This window comes from Schistocerca americana, chromosome 5 (assembly GCF_021461395.2).
Source record: "Schistocerca americana isolate TAMUIC-IGC-003095 chromosome 5, iqSchAmer2.1, whole genome shotgun sequence".
NCBI lineage: Eukaryota > Metazoa > Arthropoda > Insecta > Orthoptera > Acrididae > Schistocerca > Schistocerca americana.
In genome coordinates this window covers 688130259-688155509 of record NC_060123.1, presented here as the reverse complement: position 1 = coordinate 688155509, position 25251 = coordinate 688130259, and the positions used below count along the sequence as shown (strand labels likewise).

Sequence of the window (25251 nt, the reverse complement as noted above, 5' to 3'; positions counted from 1 at the left end):
CAAAATTTTCTCTATAGGTAAGATTTCTACATGCAGTAAATCGTGAGCTACTGGCTTGTTTTCGAAAAAAAATTTGCCATCTTGAATACTAAGTATATTCTACCAGATCCTCTCATTTACTGTAGGTTATAAGCATCCGTTACCGGAAATTTGTCAGCCGACCGGAGTGGCCGAGCGGTTCTAGGCGCTTCAGTCTGGAACTGCGCGACCGCTACGGTTGCAGGTTCGATCCTGCCTCGGGCATGGATATGTGTGATGTCCTTAGGTTAGTTAGGTTTAAGTAGTTCTAAGTTCTAGGGGACTGATGACCTCAGTTGTTAAGTCCCATAGTGCTCAGAGCCATTTGAACCGCCGGCCGAAGTGGCCATGCGGTTAAAGGCGCTGCAGTCTGGAACCGCAAGACCGCTACGGTCGCAGGTTCGAATCCTGCCTCGGGCATGGATGTTTGTGATGTCCTTAGGTTAGTTAGGTTTAACTAGTTCTAAGTTCTAGGGGACTAATGACCTCAGCAGTTGAGTCCCATAGTGCTCAGAGCCATTTGAACCATTTTGAACCATTTGAACCAACCGGAAATTAGTCAGCTGCGCGAGTAACCTCGCCAGTAGCATGAGGTAGACTGAGTTCGGCGAGAGAGATTCCACGAGTCTTTCCAGGCACGTCACACGCAAATGCAAGCTAATTAGACGCAATACAGATACTTACTGCAAACAGTCCCAGACATTTTGTATGGGATCAAGATCAGACCAGACGCAATGTCATAGGGATTCTGAGTGTTAGTAAATAGGAACGTATCCCTGCAGCTCTATAAGCAAGGTTGTTGTAATCTCCGAAAATGGAACTATCCATAGCGTGCCGATCATGAAATTGAAGAAGAAACAACAACAATGGTCACCAATAGAGTTGAAATAAATGTTCACTGTGAAATGAGTCAATTGGTCCTTTCCCACGAAATTAAGAGTCCGCTGTAAGCAACAACCACCGCACGTGGGTTGAACACCTCAATGGAGTGTCGATGCACTCGACTCTTTGCCTTATTTGTAAAGAGTAAACGATTACCGTCCGTTTCTGATTTGCTCCTCTGCATTTAGTTACGTCCGACTGTACTGTATTCCTTTGCACCGAACACGTAGGGCGAACATTGCCAGACTGTATGCACTTGCTTCCCAATGAGGACATTTGCCTTTGCAACCTGACTTGATTGAATGCTTCGGATTTCATAAAAAGCAGCCGATCCAATATATTTATTTGACTGTTAAGTGAAGTACAAACTGTTAATCTGTGCACAACAGGAAGTGCATGGGAGGGCTCAAACAACAAGGAAATTAGCGGATATTTCCCTTACAGTAAGACACGATATATCTTTCGTTGACTTTACCAAAAGTATTTACTGATTTGTTGTAAGTCATCAGTTGAGCTAATTAATCAGGGTTCCTCCCAGGCGTGAGTTTGGGGCTGAAATGTATAGACTTAGAAACAAAAGATTCTCAACTGAATGTGCAATATATTGTGGCACGGAAGCCATGACTCATTTAAAAATGGAACATCATTTACTGCCTTTTAGCGCGCTTATGGCGCCTACCTCTAACGTAGTGGTCTCGTAATTTAAAATATGCACGGGAACAGAGAAGGAATATTACGTTGTCACTGTCCTTTCTACTGCTCTCACATGCTTATCATGTCCGTTATCCATTCAAAATCTACTGGAAATACTATGAATTAAATAGCAACTGAGCTCAATTAATGGCACTTTTTGATTTCGCAGGGGGACACGCGATGCAATATCATAATGTGGAACATGGGGCTAAGAAGACAAAAATATTCTTAAATGAGGCACATATAAAATTTATTACATTCTTCACACGCACGCATTTGTCTCGATATGAATTTCAACAAGAACGATCATTTTACAGTGACTATGGAGCCAACACCAAGTTGGAAGTCAAAGCGGTACACTGGAACTCATCTTGTACGATCGTTCTTGGAACATAATCAAAACTTCACAAGAGACACACGCGAATCCTAGACCGAATTTCCTCAAGAACGTCCTTTGCTCATTGATATGTGCACCCGACTCTATGTGGGTAGTCGGAAGTCAATGAATCTTATGTTTTCTCACCCATGTGGATTGTTCTCGGTTTCATTACAAGATGAACTTCATACGCATTTCCTGTCTGAACCTGATTCAGCATACAGGTGGTGAAGTCTCCTTGCAGAACTGCTCACGTGGCAGTACGGAGAGAATGACCAGCATACCAGAAATAAAGAATTAGCAAGGAATCTCACACGCCAGTTGACTGAAAAAGAACGGGTTAGTAATCTTAACAATAATATATTTATCCTCTTCAACTTTAGGAAACTGCATGACGGAGCCCATCACACCTTCCGTCCACCCACTAGCCACACCATGAGCCGAATCCTGAAAAATAGTAGAGCGCCCCTAACGGTCACTCTGATCTTCCCTGAGGGGGAGCGGGAGGGGGGTCCTACCAATCCTCGAAGGCTACAGGTGCGTCTTCTTCAGCTCCCTACAAGAGTTAGATTGGCATCAAAATCCAAGTACAATCCTACAGTCAAAACAAAGTCATTCTGTAATTTGTTGCAACATAATAAGGACAGGCGAAAGGATGTAGATGATGAACGAAGTAAGTAAATGAACACAGTGACGTTCATCCCTTTTCAAGGGGCTCGCTGTACCATTGTACAATTACAACAGTGACTAATTCGTCATATAAAATCACTACCACGGAGTAAAATGTGGCACAGTAAATCAAGCGGAAGCGCTAGTTCCGTCTCATTATGTGTTATTTATAAAAGCAGCATATAATCATGATCTTTACCTCAGAAGCTGTAATTCACCTTTCTCATTCATAATACTTTCGATGGTTGGAGAGCAGACATTATTAAAGAATTACCAAAAAATACAATAATTTGTAGTCACTGGAGTGACAAAACGAGGCAACTATAATTCCGTTTTTTAATGCGTGCTGGAATACACAAAACCAGGAATACTGTGACGTTTGCAGAGAGCGCTTGGACCTGTTCGACGGTCTTTGAAATGGTAAGCTGTGATTTTTGTATAATTCTGGTATAACATCAATGCCCCAGCCATACGGCCAGATGGCCAGCCATTCGCGAAAGAAACGCTCCGAAACTTTCAGTCCTACAGTATATAATACCCATGCGTCCGCTCACTGAACCGAATGGCGCGGTGGCCGATGCAATATTGGTAACAATTCGTGCTTCGTATTTTCAAAGTATCTATTTGCTTTTAGTTTTAAAAAAATGCAATGACGTCCAAATTGAAAACTTTTGTTTTTTCAACATTTTCAACTTTTCCAACCAAATTATTTCCTTCAAATATGCGTTCGTATTGTATATTGAAAACTGTGTGCATGGGAGAATAATATTCATATTGTGAAGACTATGAATAATGATATGTTTATTCGCTGGATTCCGAAATTAAACAAGAGCCAGAATGATATTTGTCATAAAAACACTCGAAACAAAAGATGTTTGAACAATTTGCGCATCGAATAAATGCAGATTTTTTACACGAACATCGAGTTTTGAGGATATCTGTCGAATAGCAGACCTCGTTAACATTTCTAAAGATGAGTGTTTCTGCGGTTAGTTTCGACGCGAACCATGCGTACTGGATCATATTGTGGAAAAAAGGAGATGATAACTGATGGTGAACGATCGAGTGAATTTTAATACAATCTTCTCGTGAATTAATCTCTCGTTCCTGTTGAATTAACGTGGCTCGATTTTGCAAGCATTTAATGAAATTTTTCACCTGTCTGTAAAAATAAACATCACAGGGCTGCACTAGTGGTGTGCACTTCGGCGGAATAACTTTGAGGGTACACGTGATACAATGTGCGTCGTCCTGGAAAACCTCGTCGTACAGTTCTGGTTGTGTTTGCCCTACCCAATAGTCGACGATGAGGAGAAACCTTTTGTTCCCAAGATAGGGCTTCAAAAATGTTTTAAGGAACTCGTACGTGTTTGCAGTCAGCTTTCCAGATTTTGATGACGTCATAATGACGTTCTTGTGTGTTTTGGCGTATTCATCGATCGCCTTCTGGACTTGGGGTCCAAATGCACCTGTTGTCTCCTGCAGGCATACGCAAATACTCGGCAGGACACGTCCGGAAAAAGTAATAGCGTATTGTGCTGTGTATGAATGCGTAACTTTCTTCATGTCCACTCTCTTCACAAGTACGGTCTTGCTTCCTTTGTGAGCCAGTAATCGAAGACACTCTTGACAGCTGCGAATCACTTGCGCCCCTTCACGCTTGATGACTTCACAGTATGGTGTCTCGGAGCCAGAAACGTTCTGCAGTAGTTTGAGGAGCATTAGCGTGATCTCATGTTGATGTCTCGGCGACGAAATTCGCCAGATGTAAATCCTATGGGACCGATCTGCATCGTTATCGGGCGCCACCACCGCGCACGCAAATCAGTGGCCCGTTATTTACGCGATTTACATTCCCTGTGGTTGGACACCTAGTGCCAGATGCCTCCACAAACCTACCAACAAAGAGTCGGATCCCTGATATGCTGTATCAGTGATACACTTCGTTCCAACAATCTGTTAAGCAGGTGCTCATAATGTTTTCGCTCATCAGTTTAGATATTCTTATTCATATGTATCGGGTTGTCAAAAAGTCAGTATAAATTTGAAAACTGAATAAATCACGGAATAATGTAGATAGAGAGGTACAAATTGACACACATGCTTGGAATGACATGGGGTTTTATTAGAACCAAAAAAATACAAAAGTTCAAAAAATGTCCGACAGATGGCGCTTCATCTGATCAGAATAGCAATAATTAGCATAACAAAGTAAGACGAAGGAAAGACGATGTTATTTATAGGAAATGCTCAATATGTCCACCATCATTCCTCAATAATAGCTGTAGTCGAGGAATAATGTTGTGAACAGCACTGTAAAGCATGTCCGGAGTTATGGTGAGGCATTGGCGTCGGATGTTGTCTTTCAGCATCCCTAGAGATGTCGGTCGATCACGATACACTTGCGACTTCAATAATCGCACGGACTGAGGTCTGGGGACCTGGGAGGCCAAGCATGACGAAAGTGGCGGCTGAGCATACGATCATCACCAAACGACGTGCATCTGTCGAATATTTTGTGAACTTTGCTTTTTTTGGTTCTAATAAAACCCCATGTCATTCCAAGCATGCGTGTCAATCTTTACCTCTCTATCTACATTATTCCGTGGTTTATTAAGTTTTCAAATTTATAATGACTTTTTGATCACCCGGTAGATGCCGAAAAGCGTGATTGAAAAGTGGCTCTCCTGATTCCCGATACGAATTACCTTTCAAGTGACTGATACACTGAGTCCTCCGTCATAAGGAATATTTCGAAAAATGCTGTTTCTCCAGGCAAGCTATTTGTGAAAAGAATCGGAAGGGAACTGGTTGTGATCCGGAGGGTGAATATACGAATAACAGAAACTGTATGGCTAACCATTCACTGCCGGACCTTGCCCTCTTCCTGTGTGCATATATCTTGCAGAGGCGCTGAAGACAGTGTCTGCTCGTGTCCTCAGGTGAGCGGCCCCAGTGATCCCTGAAACGGAGTTACCTTTCAAATGTCTGAGACACTGAATCCTCCGTCATAACCAATATTTCGTAAAATTTGTGGAAAAAATCGGAAGGGAATTGGTTGTGATCCGGAGGGTGAATAGACAGATAATGGAAGCTGTATGGCTAACCATTCACTGCCGGACCCTGCCCTCTTCCCGTATGCATATTTCTTGCAGAGGCGCTCAAGACAGCGCCTGCTCGTGTCCTCAGGTGAGCGGCCGCCATGAGGGCGTGGTTCGTGGCCTTCAGCGTGGTGGCGGGCCTGCTGCTGGCAGACGACGGCCAGGCGGCCAACATCCTGGCGCCCATCTGGTTTCCCGGGCTGAGCCACTTCCTCATGTTCCGTCCGCTCTTCGAGGAGCTGGCCGCCAGGGGCCACAACGTCACCGTGCTCGGACACCACCCGCCCAAGACTCCCATCAAGAACTACAACTTCATAAGTCTCCAAGGCAGGTTTCCGCAGCTGCACAACAATGTAAGTGGACTTCTTTCCGATTACGTCCGGCAAAAATATTTGTAATTTGCAGCTTTTAACCTCACCAAATGCGCAGAACATCTACATCGATACTCCGCAATCCACCGTGCGGCGCGAGGTGGAGGGTACCCCGTACCACTAGTAGCCATTTCCTGTTCAACTCGCTAATACACTGAAGAGCCAAAGAAACTGGTAGGCCTATCTAATATCGTGTAGGGTCTCTGTGAGCACGCAGGTGTGCCACAATTCCACGTGACATGGACTCGACTAATGTCTGTAGTAGTGCTGGAAGGAACTGACACCATTAATCCTGCAGAGCTTGAAAGGGTACAGTACCGCCCGACATTGAAAATAGGTACAACATTTTTCGTTATTCTTGTCAGAACAACATATTTTTTGTAATAATAACTCAATTTCACTTAATACACCGAAGCCGGATACCAGTGGAGGAAAGAAGGACAATTTATTTATTTAATTGCTCACATGTGCACTCCCACAAAATAAATCCCTACACCCAATTTGGTGAGATCTGTCAAATGAATGAATTTGTGGTCGTCTGCTAACTGCAGATAGTGAATGTGCAATATATGATCATCTTTGAGACGGTCTTTTGGTCACCTTTGGTGGAACCAAAGGGATGAAATTTACCTGAGCTTTGAGCACCTGAAATGTGGCTGACCAATACGGTAGCATGGTCCTCCCCTATCTGAAGAACGTCCATGTTTCAGCACTCTTAGACCCGTCTTAGGTGTGCTCCGTAAAGACAAAAGAGTGGAGAGGATGGTATGCATGTGAAATACTTAAGAGTAGTTTGGAATAATTATTTCTGTATTTCAGGAACTTTTTGGGGAGAATTAAATGACAGGCAGGTAATATTAAGGGGATCGTAGTAATCTTCGGAAGTGACCAACGGTCACAATGAAACCACGTGTAGCAATAACTTGAAATACTTGCGAGTGCTAGTGCTAAGTTGAGATACTTCCGAGTGCTAAAGATAAGCTGAATTACTGGCGTGTGTACTATAAGTTGGAAATATTTAAGAGATGGCGTGTGCAGGGCTTGAAATTAGACACTGGCAGTTCCACGTGGTGAGTACTGTGTGAGTCTCAATCTGTGTATGAGACAAAGGATAAAGAGAAGTACTTGTCCAAGGTATCAGTTGAGGACTCGCGCGTGTGACGAATATGATCTTAATATTACTTTGCGTGTTATGTTTCCGTGTGACGCTAGATTCAAACTCAAATACTCTGAGAGACAAGGAAAGGTGAGTCAGCCGTCTATCCGGCAACGCCACTTGGCCTGCATTGCACAGGAAGACGTGCATATATCCTCCAGAGTTCGTAGTAGGAAAGAAAAGTTACGAAGTGGGGCAGTGTCGTGTGAAACTGGGATGAATACTAACTGAAGTGGGGAAGCTGAAAGTGAAGTGATTCTAACGTTGTGACTATTCTTTGTGATTGTATTTATGTTGTCAGTGTTATGTATTTCACGTAATTTAATTATGTGTGGTTTGCATGGGAGAGTAGCAAGATAGGTTCAGAGGCAGTGGGTTATGCATGTTCCTTTTTGTACCGCTCGGTCTGGAGGAAATTTTCGTGATGATGGGTGTGAGAGTGGAAGTGTGAGATATAACAAAAGATCCACCATCCTATCCAGAAAGTGCACTGTAGCGTTATATAATTACGAGACCATAAGATAGAGAATCACCAATGTAAAGCCATGCCCACTGGGCAGAGTTTCTCAAGTGTAATTGTTGTATAAAATGTAATGGTGTGTTTAGGTTATCTTTGAATCATAATAGAATTTATCGGAACAAAAAAGAAAGTGAAAAGAAAAAGATTAGTGGCCTTGTTCTTCGAATAGTGTGTAGTCATGATATCCAGAGTTTATAATGTGTGCGCCAATCATTATCAGTGCGATGGCCACGTGTTGGTCAAAGCCGATGGGTAAGAAAGAAAATGTTGTATTGCCAGAGCATAGTGAACAATCAGAGTTGTGTAAATTCCTAATAGTCGGGATTGCGTTATCCGTTTCCGTTGCGTAATATTCAAACAGGAGAATAATTTGTAGTTTAATTGTGGGTACTAGAGCTCATAATCAGTCATTGGTGTTACTCGAGAAATAAGAATAAATCCACTCGCTTGGCAGGCCTGACTGCTTGATGCCACAGTATGGGCAAGGCATGTGGGCCTCTCAAGCTGTCCGTAAATCCGTCGGAGTACAAAGGAGGGAGATCTCCTCTGAAGAGCACGTTGCAAAGCATCGTAGATATCCTCAATAATATTCATGTCTGGTGGCCACCGTTAGTGTTTAAAGCCAGAAGAATGTTCCTGGAGCAACTCTGCAGCAATTATGGACGTCTGGGGTGTCGCATTGTCCTGCTGGAATTGCCCACGTCCTTCGGAATATACAGTGGGCATGAATGGATGTAGGCGATCAGACAGGATGCTGACCTGTCACAGTAGTACCTACACGTATGAGGGGTCCCATATCACTCCAACTGCACACGCCCCACACCATTACAGAGCCTTCGCCAGCTTAAACAGTCCTGTGCTGACATGCGGGGACCTTGGATTCATGTGGTTGTTTCCATACTCGAGCACGTCCATCCGCTCAGTACAATTTGACACGAGACTCGTCCGACCATGCAACATGCTTCCAGTCATCAATAGTCCAATGCCGATGTTGACGGGCCCAGGTAAGGCGTAAAGCTTTGTGTTGTGCAGTCATCAAGGGTACACGAGTGGGCCATCGGTTCCGAAAGCCCATATCTATGATGTTTCGTTGAGTGGTTTGTATGCAGGCACTTGTTGATGGTCCAACTCTGAAATCTGCTGCAGTTTGCGGAAGGGTTCTCTTTAGTCGTCGTTGGTCCCGTTCTTGCAGTATCTTTCTCCGGCCGTAGCGATGTCGGAGATTTGATGTTTTACCGGATTCCTGATATACACTGTACACTCGTGAAATGCTCGTTCGGGAAAATCCCCACTTTATCGCTACCTCGGAGATGCTGTGTCCCATCGCTCGTGCTCCGACGATAGCAGCACGTTCAAGTTCACTTAAATATTGATAACCTGCCACTGTAGCAGCAGTAACCGGTCTAACAACTGCGCCAGACACTTGTTGCCTTACATAGGCGTTGCTGTCCGGAGCGCTGTATTCTGTCTGTTTACATATCCGTGTATTTGAATACTCATGCCTATACCAGTTTCTTTCGTGCTTCAGTGTAGAATGCGGGAAAAATGACTATCTATGTGCCTCCATATGACCCTAATTTCTCTTATCTTATAATCATGCTCCTTACTTGCAATGTATGTTGGAGGCAACAGAATCGTTCTGCAATCACCCTCAAATGACGGTTCTCCAAGTTTTCTCAATAGCGATATTCAAGCGAGTTTGAACGTGGTATCATAGTCGGCCCATGAGCGATGGGACACAGCTTCTCAGGGGTAGCAGCGAAGTGGGGATTTTTCCGCACGACAATTCCACGAGTGTAGCGTGAATATCAGGAATCCGCCAAAACATCAAATCTCCGATATCGCTGCGGCCGGAAAAAGATCCTGCAAGAATGAGACCAACGACGAGTGAAGAGAATCGTTCAACGTGACAAAAGTGCAATCCTTCCGTAAATTGCAGCATTTTTTAATGCTTGGCCATCAAGAAGTGTCAGGGTGCGAACCATTCAACGAAACCTTTCATATGGGCTTGCGGAGCCGAAGGCCCACTCGTGTACCCTTGATGACAGCACCACACAAAGCTTTACATACAGTCTGGGCCTGTGAAAACCGATATTGGGCTGTTGATCACTGGAAACATGTTGCCTGGTCCGAAGAGCCTCGTTTCTAATTGCGTCGAGCGCATGGACGTGTATTGGGATGGAGACAATCTCATGAATCCATGGACCCTGCATGTCAGTACTGGACTGTTGAAGCCGTTGGGGGCTCTGTTATGGTGTGGGGTGTGCGCAGTTGGAGTAATGTGGGACCCCTGATACGTCTAGACACGATTCTGACAGGTGACACGGACCTAAGCATTCTCTCTAATCACCTGCATCCATTCATGTCCATTGTACATTCCGACGGACTTTGGCAATCCCAGCTGGACAATGTGACACCCCACACGTCTAGTGACTATAGGAACACTCTTCTGACTTTAAACAGTTCAGATGGCCACCAAACTCCCCAAACATAAACATTACTGAGCATATCTGGGATGGCATTCATTGTGCTGTTCCGAATAGATCTCCACACTCTCGTACTCTTACATAGTTATTGGCAGCCCTGCAGGATTAAAGGTGTCAACTCCCTCCAGCATTGCTACAGACCTGTCGAGTCCATGCCACGTAGTCTTGTGGCACTTCTGCGTGCTGGGGTCTGCCCTAAACGATATGAGGCAGGTGTAACAGTTTCTTTGGCTCTTCATTGTACGTTCAAGTAATTTAATTCAGTTACAACTGTATGATACAAGAGATATTTAAATATTGTTTACATAAGAGGACTTAAAAATGTTAATTTTAGATATGTACGGTATGGTTACAGAAAATGAAAAGTAGAGAAAAATATAGTTTACTTTTTGCTGCGGTGAAGCGTCCTTAAATATACTGATGTACAGAAAAAAACAGAACTAGTGATTGGACCGTCATATTCACGGGACGTGTACAATAGTATGTTCTGCAATAATGATAAGTATCTGAACCATGTCGGTCCGCGGATGCAAGGTCAACATCGACATCACGGCGCAACACCATCTACCGGTAGGATGAGCCTGCGGCTCTCGCTCTCGGTATAAGCCGAAGGTAATGAATCAGTGTGACTTGAGCAAATGTGCAAGACTCCTCGCAGACATATGAGCCAACCGGACCGACAAATCAGTGAGTCTGAAAGAGGGCGTGTTATTGACGTGAGAGAATGTGATTCATTCATCCGGGAAACTGCAGTTCCTGCGGAAGGGTTTCGGCAGTGCAACGGGTGTGTGCAGAATGGTTCACGGAAGGTCGTAGAACACTACGGGAAGGGTCGGATCGCACCAACCAGACCATCCGATCCCCAGCTACCCCTTCCTCCCCCCCACCCACCCACTCCTCGGGAAGGACAGCACCGCATCCGAGTGGTATTGCTGGACAGATCTGCGCAGCACAGCAACTGCATTCACACAAGATGCGCAGCGCCAACTTAGGACCTTATGGTATAGGGTGGTGCTGGTTACAACCAAAGCACAGCTGGTGCATGTCCAGGCCACTGTGACATCCTGCGACTGGTAGCCACACCCTTTCTGCACAACACCCGAGACGCCATTTTTCAACAAGACAATCCACAACCACATGTTACTGTATGAACACGTGCCATCGTGGTGTCAGTCTTTTGCTCTCGTCCGCCAGATCAGCAGACTTGTCGCCGATTTAAAATGTGTGGGATATGGTGAAACGACGGTTGCACCTCTGTGACCCAGTGCCAACCACCACAGATGGACTTTGGAAGCAGGTGAATGCAGCATGGACGGATATATCACAGGGTGCCATTCGCACCTTGTACGTGTGGATGTCATAACGCATGGAACAAACTATTAGGACGTATGGCGGACCCTGTGCCCACTAGGCAACAGGACACATGCTGAACCGAGGTGACTGAAATGCTAATCATTTCTGCAGAAAATACTAATGTACATGTCCTGTGAATATAAATGTTGTATCTCTAGTCGTCCAAGGTGTTCTGTTCCATATGAACATGAGTGTAGTTACCCGACCGCGGTGGCCGAGCGGTTCTAGGCGCTTCAGTCTAGAACCACGCGGCTGCTACGGTCGCAGGTTCGAATCCTGCCTAGGGCATGGATGTGTGTGATGTCCTTAGGTTAGTTAAGTTTAAGTAGTTCAAAGTCTAGGGGACTGATGACCTCAGATGTTAAGTCCCATAGTGCGTAGAGCCATTTGAACCATGAGGTAGTCATGGAAGTAAAAGTCTAGAGGCTTTAAAAATGACGCGCGCAATGTCGTAACAAAAATGGTCGTGTCATTTACATAAAAACTATAAATTTTGACACATTAAACGTATTGGAATACCTTAGGAATAAAACGGGATATATTTAGACGTGTTCTGGAATGTAAGTTGGACGCTTTAGCAATGAAGAGCTAGAAGTCTTAGCACAGATTTAATAATATTCTGGAGTAGCTACAGTGAAAGATGCGTCCAGGTCAGACAGCAAGCGAGACCTGTGGCGCGAGCGAGCGGAAGTTGGAACACAGGCAGCTGTAGCGAGTGCTGGCGCATCTGCGACAAAACGTGTACTCATCAAAAGGTGAGGACCTGTTAACTAACATCTGAATGTTATCACAAAACTGCGGGATGCCGTTAAATGAATGTACGTATCAATAATGGGCGGCTTATAGCCAGCCAACTGGTTTTCCGTAGTGTGCACTGTTCGTTAAACGTGTTTTATCTTGACTTTTTTAGGGGCACATGAACTTCTGTTTCTTCATATAATCCATAACGTATCCCGTATTTATTGTTTTTGAAGAATTGCCAGGCTCTTTTAGATACTGTGCGGCGTTTGACTGTCTTGCACGAGGTGAGCAGCGAATATGTGTTTACTTCCTGTGTTTATCCTTTTTAGTTCAGTGTTTTTCTTCTTTACCTTTTTAAAATTCCTTCCCGTTTATCAGATGTCCCATACATCTAGCATCATTAGCTGCTTCAATTTTTTTACTTCATGGCAAGACATGAGTAATGGTTCAAATGGCTCTGAGCACTACGGTTCTTAACATCTATGGTCATCAGTCCCCTAGAACTCAGAACTACTTAAACCTAACTAATCTAAGGACATCACACAACACAAAGTCATCACGAAGACATGAGTACTTGTTGTTGTTGTTGTTGTGGTCTTCAATCCTGAGACTGGTTTGAAGCAGCTCTCCATGCTACTCTATCCTGTGCAAGCTTCTTCATCTCCCAGTGCCTACTGCAACCTACATCCTTCTGAATCCGCTTAGTGTATTCATCTCTTGGTCTCCCTCTACGATTTTTACCCTCCACGCTCCCCTCCAACACTAAATTGGTGATCCCTCGATGTCTCAGAACATGTCCTACCAACCGATCCCTTCTTCTCGTCAAGTTGTGCCACAAGCTCCTCTTCTCCCAATTCTATTCAATACCTCCTCATTAGTTATGTGATCTACCCATCTAATCGTAAGCATTCGTCTGTAGCACCACATTTCGAAAGCTTCTATTCTCTTCTTGTCTAAACTATTTATCGTCCACGTTTCACTTCCCTACATGGCTACACTCCATACAAATACTTTCAGAAACTATTTCCTGACTCTTAAATCTGTACGCGATGTTAACAAATTTCTCTTCTTCAGAAACGCTTTCCTTGCCATTGACAGTCTACATTTTATATCCTCCCCAAATAGCAAAACTCCTTTACTACTTTAAGTGTCTCATTTCCTAATCTCATTCCCTCAGCATCACCCGACATAATTCGACTACATTCCATTTTCCTAGTTTTGCTTTTGTTGATGTTCATCTTACATCCTCCTTTCAAGACACTGTCCATTCCGTTCAACTGCTCTTCCAAGTCCTTTGCTGTCTCTGACAGAATTACAATGTCACCGGCGAACCTCAAAGTTTTTATTTCTTCTCCGTGGATTTTAATACCTACTCCGAATTTTTTTCTCTTGTTTCCTTTACTGCTTGCTCAATGTATAGATTGAATAACATCGGGGATAGGCTACAACCCTGTCTCACTCCCTTCCCAACCACTGCTTCCCTTTCATACCCCTCGACTCTTTATAACTGCCATCTGGTTTCTGTACAAACTGTAAATAGCCTTTCGCTCCCTATATTTTACCCCTGCCGCCTTCAGAATTTGAAAGAGAGTATTCCAATCAACATTGTCATAAGCTTTCTCTAGGTCTACAAATGCAAGAAACGTAGGTTTGCCTTTCCTTAATCTTTCTTCTAAGATAAGTCGTAGGCTCAGTATTGCCTCACGTGTTCCAACATTTTAAAGGAATCCAAACTGATCTTCCCCGAGGTCGGCTTCTGTCAGTTTTTCCATTCGCCTGTAAACAATTCGCGTTAGGACTTTGCAGCTGTGACTTATTAAACTGATAGTTTTGGTAATTTTCACATCTGTCAACACCTGCTTTCTTTGGGATTGGAATTATTTTATTATTCTTGAAGTCTAAGGGTATTTCGCCTGTCTCATACATCTTGCTCACCAGATGGTAGAGTTTTGTCAGGACTGGCTCTCCCAAGGCTGTCAGTAGTTCTAATGGAATGTTGTCTACTCCCGGGGCCTTGTTTCGACTCAGGTCTTTCAGTTCTCTGTCAAACTCTTCACGCAGTATTATATCTCCCATTTCATCTTCCTCTACATCCTCTTCCATTTCCATAATATTGTCAGCAAGTACGTCGCCCTTGCATAGACCCCCTATATACTCCTTCCATCTTTCTGCTATCCCTTCTTTGCTTAGAACTGGGTTTCCATCAAAGCTCTTGATATTCATGCAAGTGGTTCTCCCTTCTCCAAAGGTCTCTCTAGTTTTCCTGTAGGCAGTATATATCTTACCACTAGTGGGATAAGCCTCTACATCCTTACATTTGTCCTCTAGCCATCCCTGCTTAGCCGTTTTGCACTTCCTGTCGATCTCATTTTTGAGACATTTGTATTCCTTTTTGCCTGCTTCATTTACTGCATTTTTATATTTTCTCCTTCCATCAATTAAATTCCTTATTTCTTCTGTTACCCAAGGGTTGCTACTAGCCCTCGTCTTTTTACCTACTTGATCCTCTGCTGCCTTCACTATTTCATCCCTCAAAGCTACCCATTCTTCTTCTACTGTATTTCCTTCCCCCATTCCTGTCAATTGTTCCCTTATGCTCTCTACAACCTCTGGTTCTTTCAGTTTATCCAGGTCCCATCACCTCAAATCCCGACCTTTTTGCAGTTTCTTCAGTTTTAATCTACAGTTCATAACCAATAGATTGTGGTCAGAGTCCAATTCTGCCCCCGGAAATGTCTTACAATTTAAAACCTGGTTCCTAAATCTCTGTCTTACCATTATATAATGTATCTGATACCTTTTAGTATCTCCAGGATTCTTCCATGTATACAACCTTCTTTCATGATTCTTGAACCAAGTGTTAGCTATGATTAGGTTACGCTCTGCACAAAATTCTACCAGGCGGCTTCCTCTTTCATTTCTTAGCCCCAATCCATATCCACCTACTATGTTTCCTTCTCTCCGTTTTCCTACTCTGGAATTCCAGTCACCCATGACTATTAAATTTTCGTCTCCCTTCACTACCTCAATAATTTCTTTTATCTCATCATACATTTCATCAATTTCTTCGTCATCTGTAGAGCTAGTTGGCATATAAACTTGTACTACTGTAGTAGGCGTGGGCTTCGTGTCTGTGTTGGCCACAATAATGCGTTCACTATGCTGTTTGTAGTAGCTTACCAGTTCTCCTATTTTTTTATTCATTATTAAACCTACTCCTGCATTACCCCTATTTGATTTTGTGTTTATAACCCTGTAGTCACCTGACCAAAAGTCTTGTTCCTCCTGCCACCGAACTTCACTAATTCCCACTATATCTAACTTTAACCTATCCATTTCCCTTTTTAAGTTTTCTAACCTACCTGCCCGAGTACTTAGAAACACTTAATTTTTCAGAATTTTGTCGTAGGTGTTTTTGTGCCAAAAAATTTTTGTTTCTACTTCGGATCGGTCGCGAAATGGAAACCGTAGTGAAAATCAAAAATGTTTTATTTACAACATTTGGATATACCTTCCACTTACCTCTCTTCGCTGTCGCCACTCCGAGTTAGACATTTGTCGTTGGTAGCAGCTGCTTTCCAAAATCCTCGACGTAGAAGGCAGCCGCCTGTGACTTCCGCCAAATTCCTGCACTGGTCTGCAGATATTTGTCTTTTCCCAAATCTAGTCTCATAGCCAGAGGTTCACGTGAGTGAAATGACGAAATCAGAGGGAACCTAGTCTGTGCTGTATTTTGGGTTATCGGACGCCGCATGAGGGTCTTCGTTGTACCTGGAGTGTGCGATTGGGAACTGTCATGAAGAAAGAAACATGTGACAGTTATGTTATGTGGATTCCAGGAAATCAGGCGAAACCCATTAGCAGTACTTCACACTTGGATGGGAGACACTGTTGTCTAGATATATTTACTTACTCACTATACGTAATACCTGAAAAGTGCGACGTGACGTGACAGACGGGCACACTTTCGCGCAAAGCCTGACAGGATTTTCACTGTCGTCTTAATTTAGTGAGCGATCACGGGCTGAAAAGTGGAGGCAGTCTGCTTCTATTTCCCTACTGACTGTTTCAGCGTTATTCTTGAGGGTTTGCAAGGATACATTTCTGAAAGCGCAAATTGGTTGTTGGTTGCTCACATATTGACAGGAATAGTGATGCCTTTCTTCTATAATAATTTACATAAAGCCTCTATCCACTTTTGTGGACAACGGCCTTGCCGCAGTGGCTACACCGGTTCCCGTGAGATCATCGAAGTTACGCGCTGTCGGGCGTGGCCGGCACTTGGATGGGTGACCATCCGGGCCGCCATGCGCTGTTGCCATTTTTCGGGGTGCACTCAGCCTCGTGATGCCAACTGAGGAGCTACTCGACCGAACAGTAGCGGCTCTGGTCAAAGAAAACCATCGTAACGACCGGGAGAGCGGTGTGCTGACCATACGCCCCTCCTATCCGCATCCTTAGTGAGGATGACACGGCGGTCGAATGGTCCCGACGGGCCACTTGAGCCTGAAGACGGAGTGCATTTCTACTCACTCTTAAATGATTTACAAAAACTCTTTTTTAAGTTTTGTGGAACTTTATTGCGTACTTCGGTAACTCGGTGGTAGAAGAACTAATTGTGTAAGGATTAGTAATTAGTGTATACATTAAAACTGGAGGAGGGAAAGGAGCGGGAAAGGGCTACTGATGCTCAAATGGTTCAAATGGCTCTGAGCACTATGGGACTCAACAACTGAGATCATCAGTCCGATAGAACTACGTAAACCTAACTAACCTAAGGCCATCACGCAAACCCATGCCCGAGGCAGGATTCGAACCTGCGACCGTAGCAGCAGCGCGATTCCGGATTGCAGCGCCTAGAACCGCTCGGCCACAACGGCCGGCACTAGTGATGCCTGCTAACAACATGACCCACACCAGGAGTCGAACCCGGAATGTTCTGTTTACTAGGCAGGTGTGTTAACCACTGTGCCACCCGGAAACTAGTTTTTCTCCCCACTGCGCCGAGTATTTCGGCACGCCTCTCGGCCGATCCGCACTCCCACCTAGCGCCTGCTGTCCACAGCCCCGGGGCCCGTCCTCCACGCTCCCGCAGGAGCTGGACATAATTGTGCATCCTCACTGAAGAACGTGTAATTTTTGCCCATTGAGGCGAAATTATTTGAATGTGCGGTGTCTGTGCAAAAGAACAGACGCCACGCATTCGTATAAAATACTTTACATGTGTAAGAAATAGTACTTTTATTCAGCAATTCATTTCTGTCCCCCAAATACCCTTCTTTTGTATTTTAACCTTATCAACAAGTCTTGGTATGTTCAAAACTCTTGTCCTCGAAGAATCAACGTCGCTTGGAGGTGTTGAAGTAGGGTTTACTTTTACAGGTTATCTTTCTCTTCCGGGCTTCTCTCCTTCTCTTCTTTTCCCCTTCTGTGCTTCTGTGCTTCTCTTCTTTCCTTTTCATTTCCCTACCCCTTCCTCTTCCCCTATGCAACCCTCTTCTCCTTCTCCTCATGCTCATTCTCTTTCTCGTGCTCCTTCGCTGTCACCTCCTGCTTATTATTCTTGTTGTTGTTATTGTTGTTGTTGTTGTGAGCAGTAGTGGTTTTCAAGTTTCACGTATGACTTCGCTTGTCTCTAACTGACTACGTACCTCGAAATCTAGGAGCTTCAAGTTTTTACATTTCTAAAAGGTTCTTATACAGGGTGTCTGTTAACTTGAGACAACTAAATTTCTCGGAAACGATGTATTGTACGGAAAAAATGTTCTCGGTGAAAAGTTATTAGTAAATGGGACAACCGGCCGTCTCCTAACCTCTCCTCCAGCGTGAGTGGAGCATATCGGAATCCCCCTTTTAAATCATTGTTCTCAATTCGTGGTGTATGGCGCTGTAATCGACGAACATCAAATGTGGCTGTTTTTGCAACTAAGACCCGATGCATTTGGTGTTACATGTCACTTATGATGCAAATCTAACGTTTTCTAACGGTTGACATTTATGTTCGAAATTTACATTAGTGTTGCAAATTTGATTGTTCAGTACAATATGGTTAGCAGTTTCAATAGTTGGTTAGAAACTACGTTTAGCGCGATCCAAAACCATGGATGTAATAGTCTCTCTTCCCATATGAATGCTCGATTTCGGTGAGACACCTTGCCTGTCACCATCGGGATGCTTGATTTCGATGAGTCGATTACAGCGCCATCTACCACGATTGGGAAAGAATGGTTTGAGTAAACCGTAATTTTTTTTTGTGTAGTCTGAATATTCAATGAAAATGGGGGGTTCCCATTTGAAAATACAATGTTAACTCCACCCACCCAGCAGAGCTGGTTAGGAGGTGGCCAGTTGTGGCACATCTCCCCTTAACTTTTCACCTGTAACCTTTTTTTCGTACGATGCGTCTTTTTCGAGATATTTAGTTGTCCCAAGTTAAGACAAACATCCTCTGTGTACTGGGTGGTTCAAAAAGAAGCAATAGATCTCAGTTGCTTATTACAGACAAACTATAAAACATAGAACACATTGCTCACGTTCTGGATAGAGCAAGGTTCTAAGTTTCGACGAAGCTGCGCTGATTGTAGCAACATGTCGACTACACCAGAAGAGAAATCATTTTGTGTGTTGGTATTTGTGTGATGTCTATCCATTGTGCATTCCACCGTTGATTCAGCATTACGCCGCTGCACAAGCAGATTTATTACTGGCATACAAAATTCTTTGAAGTTGGTCGCATATGAAAAGGGGAAAGCGCTGGTCGGCCACGCAGGTCTCATGAAAATGTCGAGCGTTTCCGAGACGCGATCACAAGGAGCCCTCGGAAGTCCACAGGCCAGACGAGTTCTGAAACGACGTTTCCACATGAAGCCAAATTGCACTCACTGCAGCAGGTGCTGCCGACGACCATAATGGAAGGTACTCGTTTTGCATTTCAGTTCTCCAGGATATGGCAGAGGACGTTTCTTTCCAAACGTCTCCGCTTTTCGGACGAATCAGTGTTTCATCTGTCGGGTAAACTACACCGCCATAGTATAATAATTTGGGGGTCACAAAATCCTGACGTCGTCGTCGATCATGAAAGAGACTCAGCGAAACTGAATGTGTTTTGCCCGCATCTCGTGGTCGTGCGGTAGCGTTCTCGCTTCCCACGCCCGGGTTCCCGGGATGGATTCCCGGCGGGGTCAGGGATTTTCTCTGCCTCGTGATGGCTGGGTGTTGTGTGATGTCCTTAGGTTAGTTAGGTTTAAGTAGTTCTAAGTTCTAGGGGACTGATGACCATAGATGTTAAGTCCCATAGTGCTCAGAGCCATTTTTTGAATGTGTTTTGTGCCGTTTCTGTTCAGAAGAGCTTATGTACTTTTCTTTTTTACGGAGTGACAGGAGTGTCATACCTGAACATGCTAAAAAACTGAGTTTCCTCAATTTCACCAAGATTCCAATGATTTCATATTTAAGCATGACGGCACCCCGCCTAACTTTCACCTTGAAGTGCAGCGTTATGTTAAGAACACCATCCCCAAACGTTGAGTTGGAACAGGTGTACAAAGATATATTGTTCATTGCTTTTGGTGTCCCAGATCGCCAAATCTCACACCTAGCGATTTTTGTCCCACCTGTGGCAACTACTCTTCAAGGGCTGAGAAATCGAATTGTCGAGGCTGTCGACCCAATAAACAGGAACATGTTAATTCATGTTGGAATGAAATCGACTACCGTTTCGATAATTCTCGAGCAACGCTTGGTGCTCATTTTGTGTGTGTGTGGTATAGTGTCTTTGAGCCTTCCACTATCGAGTGACAGGCACAGTGTGTTTCTGTCTTTCATAGTTTGTCCGTAATAAACAATTGAAATTTGTTCTTTCTTTTTGAATGATCATCTAGTTTGTACGCTAAAGTACAGGGTGGGGGAAATAAAAGTGGCCTGGACGTGAATGTAAGCATACAACCATACCGCGTGACTTGCACACCACATGTACGCACGCAACGTGATTCACACCGGCTGAGAGCGCAGTGCGAGCTGTGTCAGTATGAGTGGAGCAGTGCATAAAGTACGATGGTATTCACAGTGGAGCAGTGCGATTTCGTTGTTAAAAGTTACGTGACAACAAAGACGTGGAAATAGTGAGGTCAGTTGGTTGATGAGGAGTCTCATGGTTCTAAAGTGCCACCACAGAGTTCCATGCAACGTTTAGTCCCAAAATGATGTCAGACAGGATCTGTTTTGAATAAATCTAAAAACATTCCAAAACTTGGCCGCAAACCAGGAAATGTGGGTGCAGCTCACCAGAAAATGCTTTACAGCCCTACGAAATCAACGTCACACCTGTCGCGAGAGACCGGCATATCACGTCGATCATGCGGACGAATACTCCATCTGGACCTGCATATACATCCCTACTGAGTGTGTAGTGTTCATGCAATATAACCGGCAGATGCTCCTCAGCGCCTCCAATTTTGTGATTGGCTGTTGACTGAGGTAACAAGGTTTGGGTTGGTTTGTTTCGGGGAGAAGACCAGACAGCGAGGTCATCAGTCTCATCGGATTAGGGAAGGACGGGGAAGGAAGTCGGCCGTGCCCTTTCAAAGTAACCATCGCGGCATTTGCCTAGAGCGATTTAGGGAAATCACGGAAAACCTGAATCAGGATGGCCGGACGCGGGATTGAACCGTCGTCCTCCCGAATGCGACTCCAGTGTGCTAGCCATTGCGCCATCTTGCTCGGTCTGAGGTAACAATCAATGGCTTGGACACGGATATGTTCTTTACGTCTGAAGAAGCCTGGTTTTACCTGAATGGTTGTCAATTCACAGACTTACAAGCAGTGGAGAATCTGTATGACTTCCACCATTCCATCATCAGAAAGTTGGGGTCTGATGTGCAGTATCAGCACGCCTCATTTTTGGTTCCATCTTCTTTCGTCAGACGCTGACCGGTGCGCTACATTGCCGACGTTTGAAACCATTTGTGTCAGCATTATCGGTGGAGTGAAAGTCCTACAGTTGCTTCCAAAGGATGGAGTAACCGCCCATACAACTGGCCGAACCTTGGGACACATTTGCCCAGTCTTCGTACCTGACAGAGTTGTTGGTAGATGACAGTCTGATCACGGCCCTACCTGGCCACCCAGGCCACCTGAACTGTCAGTGTGCGATTACTCTGTGTGAGGGGGCCCTTAGCTGTAAGACGTACCGCAACAACCCTCACAGTCTTCAATAACTGCAGCAGAACATTTCGGATGAGACTGGAGCAATTCCAGAAGCCCAGCTTGCATCCGCCTTCAGCCACTTGCTCACCAGAACCCAAAAGTGCCAATAGATGACTAGTGTTCAACATCTGCTATAGTAAGGTTAGTACTTTACTCTGCTTTATTTCCTTGTTCCGTGGATATCTGTTCTTCGGGCCACTTTCATTTGCCCCACCCTGTGGGAGTTCTTCATGGGACCTGATAAACAGTAAACTAGGGAATAAGGTAACATAAAAATGAATTTCAGATGACGATGGACTTCGTGAAGGCGCTGCAGCCCCCCTTGAAGGGCCTGGTGCTACTAAAGTCGTTCACCAAGGGCATGTGTCTGGAGACGCTGGATATGCCCGAAGTGCGGCAGCTGGCCACGTCGGGCGGCCACTACGACGTCGTCATCTCCGAGTTCTTCCACGTCGACTGCCTGGCGGCGTTCGCTCACAAGTTCGGCGCCCCCCTCGTGGGGATCACCTCCAGCAACGCGTTGCCGACCGTCCACGACAGGGTGCGTAGATCTTCCCTTATGCTTCATTGCATTACCTATCTCTCAAAATCTCTTAAACATTTTATCTGTAATTTTGATTTTTTATGAGGAAAGTCGAATTCATGAACAACCGAGAGACGCTGATGAAATAAGCTTTCAATCGCTATCACTTTCCGTAGCACCACTCATCCTCGAGCAACCCATACATCATACGCATAAACACATGACTACACTGGTTAGCCAGAACATTATGACCATCGCCCATCGCGACGTTCCATACCGCCTGGTGGTACGGCGGGCACGAGATGAGGTAGCCAAAGTATTCGAGCGGAGTAGACACGGACGGGGATTCACCCCAGCGAAGATATGGGGTTCAAATGGGGAAATCCATTTAGGTAAGCGACTTTGACGAAGGGCAGATTATTATTACGCACAGCCTGTGAACGAACCTCTCGAAAACGGCGAAACTGGTCGAATGTTCACATGCTACTGTCCTGAGCATCTGGGAAAGAGGTAGAAGGACAGTGAAACAACCACTAGGCGCTAAACGGTTGGACGTCCAGGACTCGTCACAGAACTTGCGGTTCCGAGACTTGTCTGCCCTGTAAAGAAGGATGGATCTCTGCAGAAATAGCACAATTCAGTGCACACACAAGCGTTTCGAAGGGCACCATTCATCGTACACTGTTGAACATGGAGCTCCACAGCACACCGTCAGTTACGACAGCAGCGGGAATGGGACCATCGTGATTCGCCGGCACACCATTGGAAACGTGTCGTTTCTTCGGGTGAATCACATTTTTGCTACAATGGGCACTGGTCCTCTCTACGAACGCCGTCACCGAGGTGAACGGCGGCTGGAAACGTACAGTGCGCCGCGGACGCAGGCTGGTGGGAGCAGTATTATGCTATGGGAGACATTCTCCTGCGCTTGCATGGGGCCTTTGGTAGTAAACCAAAACACGCTGTGAGCTGCGAACCATCTGCATCTCTTCATGCTTGATGTCTTCCCCGACGCTGATGTCATCTTTGAGCAGTATAATTGACCGTCCCCGGAGCCAGAACAGTGATTTGAAGAGCATTATAGTGAACTCACGTTGATGTCTCGGTGATCAAATTCGCCTGATGTAAATTGTAAGGCATCAACCTGCGTCGCTATCGGGCACCATCACCGAGTACGCAAATCAGCAGCCCGTTATTTACGCGAATTACATGACCTGTACATAAACATCTAATCCTACATACCTCCACAAACCTACCAACAAACTGTCGGATCCCTGCAGAATCAGTGACGTATTTCGTTTCAAAGACTGACAAACAAGCTATTAAACAGGTGGCCGTAATGTTTTGCTCATCAGTCTATCCCTACAACGATATGTGGAGAACCTTCTCATGGAACTGTCATTACATAATTCAACATAGACAAAATAATAACGCGAGTCTGTACAGTGCAACCTTACCATTATGTCCATAAAAATAAAATAAAAAACATCCTCAGTTGTTTTACTTTCGAGGCCTGTTAAAAGTTTTCGTCAGTGTTTATAGCTTGGCATCAACTTCATAAAGCCAGCAAAGAAAAAGATATATTTCGATATATGTGTGCCAAATGAACAACTAAAATTTATCAGCACGGGGTGTGACATGGTCGCGAATGGAACAATGACCCGAAAATGTAGAATAAATTTCTTTTATTTCACATGTATGGTCACAAACTTGTAGGTCCTCAGACTACCGGTTTCGGTCAGCAATGACCATCTTTAGATCTGCTTTATAAAAACACGTCCTAATATACTGGAGCCATAGTGGCATCGTCAAAATCAGCGTCGTCATAGTCACGCACATGTATACATAGTAGTTTGCAGAAGAGTCATCTTGTCAGTATGCGGCGGCGCAGTTTCTTTCGTCCTTTACCTGCACCTACCTGTGAACTCGTTACAGCTGATAACCAGTAGGAAAGCCGAGCAGAGATTAACCGTACTACAACTCGCAGCAGGCTCCATACAACGTAACTGTTCCAAGAATCTGGAAATGGTCTTAAGTTTGAACGAAAGGTGGAAATACTGGCAAAACGTCGATATATTGTGAACCTTGATACTGTACACGTTCGCTACTAAGTCCGTGCTAATCTTAACACAGTCATGCACAAACCCTTTCATTCGACTTGGCAAGTTTATGGTAACTATTTTCCGAAATCTGAACAGCTACTAGGCACGGATTGTTTTTAAATTAAAATGCTCGCCATACTTTTAAGTTTATCGATGTCTAATGCACTCAAGTTTTTAGTCACCGATCTGCTGAATATGTCACGCGGAATCACTGTCTTTTCTTATACACAGAATTAATTAAAAAATCCGTACCTTCTGAAAAACTCACCGGAATAAATATTCCTTCACTTTAAAACACTTTTGAAATATGTAGTACAACTGAAACCGGCAAATTATAACTTCCATCGGAGGTCATACTAAACACGATCGTACCATTGAAAGGCTGGGGCCCGACCCTAGACTACTGTAAGCATGCTATATCTCCAAGAGAAAAGACGCATCAAGAATACTTCATTCTGATTGGTCACTTTTCTTTGAGGCCAATAGAAAAACATCATTCTCGCGCGTTAGACCGGGATTTTCATGACTTACCAATCAACAAATAACACACTTTCGAATGTACTTTTTCCCGAAATAAATATTTAACATTCTGATATTTTGTTTATACTTTGCGTTATTAACTATTTTCATTTGCACTCGAATTAGCTTTCCTTTTACCATAAACTTATTTAGCATATTATGATACAAAATTCCCCGTCGTCTGCGTTCACACTAGACCGTACAGCGTTCATCAGGAGAACAATGATCTACATATTTACTTTAGACCACATTCACGCATCATTCACACTACTAAAAGCATATACAAAACTGTACAAAGATAAATAAACAAAAAAGCTTTCAAGAAATAAACAGAACAATTCACAAAAACATTCTCTTGACCTGTTTCTTGAATGTCTCTGTGCACTACTGTCCTCTAACAGATGAAAATTAGAACTACTTACTCGACTGAACCCGCTGCAGACTATCTGTCACTGTGCACGCATGAGTCATTCTCTAGACAGGGGCGATGTAAGGCGCCACGCCTCAAGTAGCATTAACGTTCAAAACAAACTGCCG

At 44.4% G+C, this 25251-nt stretch overlaps 1 protein-coding gene across 3 annotated transcripts in view; it reads left to right on the top strand.

Moving 5' to 3' along the window:
• The window catches only part of LOC124615828 (UDP-glucosyltransferase 2-like), a 144409-nt gene that overhangs the window by 55101 nt on the left and 64057 nt on the right, over positions 1–25251 (top strand). For all 3 annotated transcript variants that reach the window (XM_047143977.1, XM_047143974.1, XM_047143975.1), the window contains 2 exons: positions 5828–6092; positions 21857–22111. In XM_047143977.1, coding sequence (XP_046999933.1) covers positions 5841–6092; positions 21857–22111 — 507 coding nt within the window. In that variant the 5' untranslated portion in view covers positions 5828–5840. The remainder of the gene's footprint in view (positions 1–5827; positions 6093–21856; positions 22112–25251) is intronic.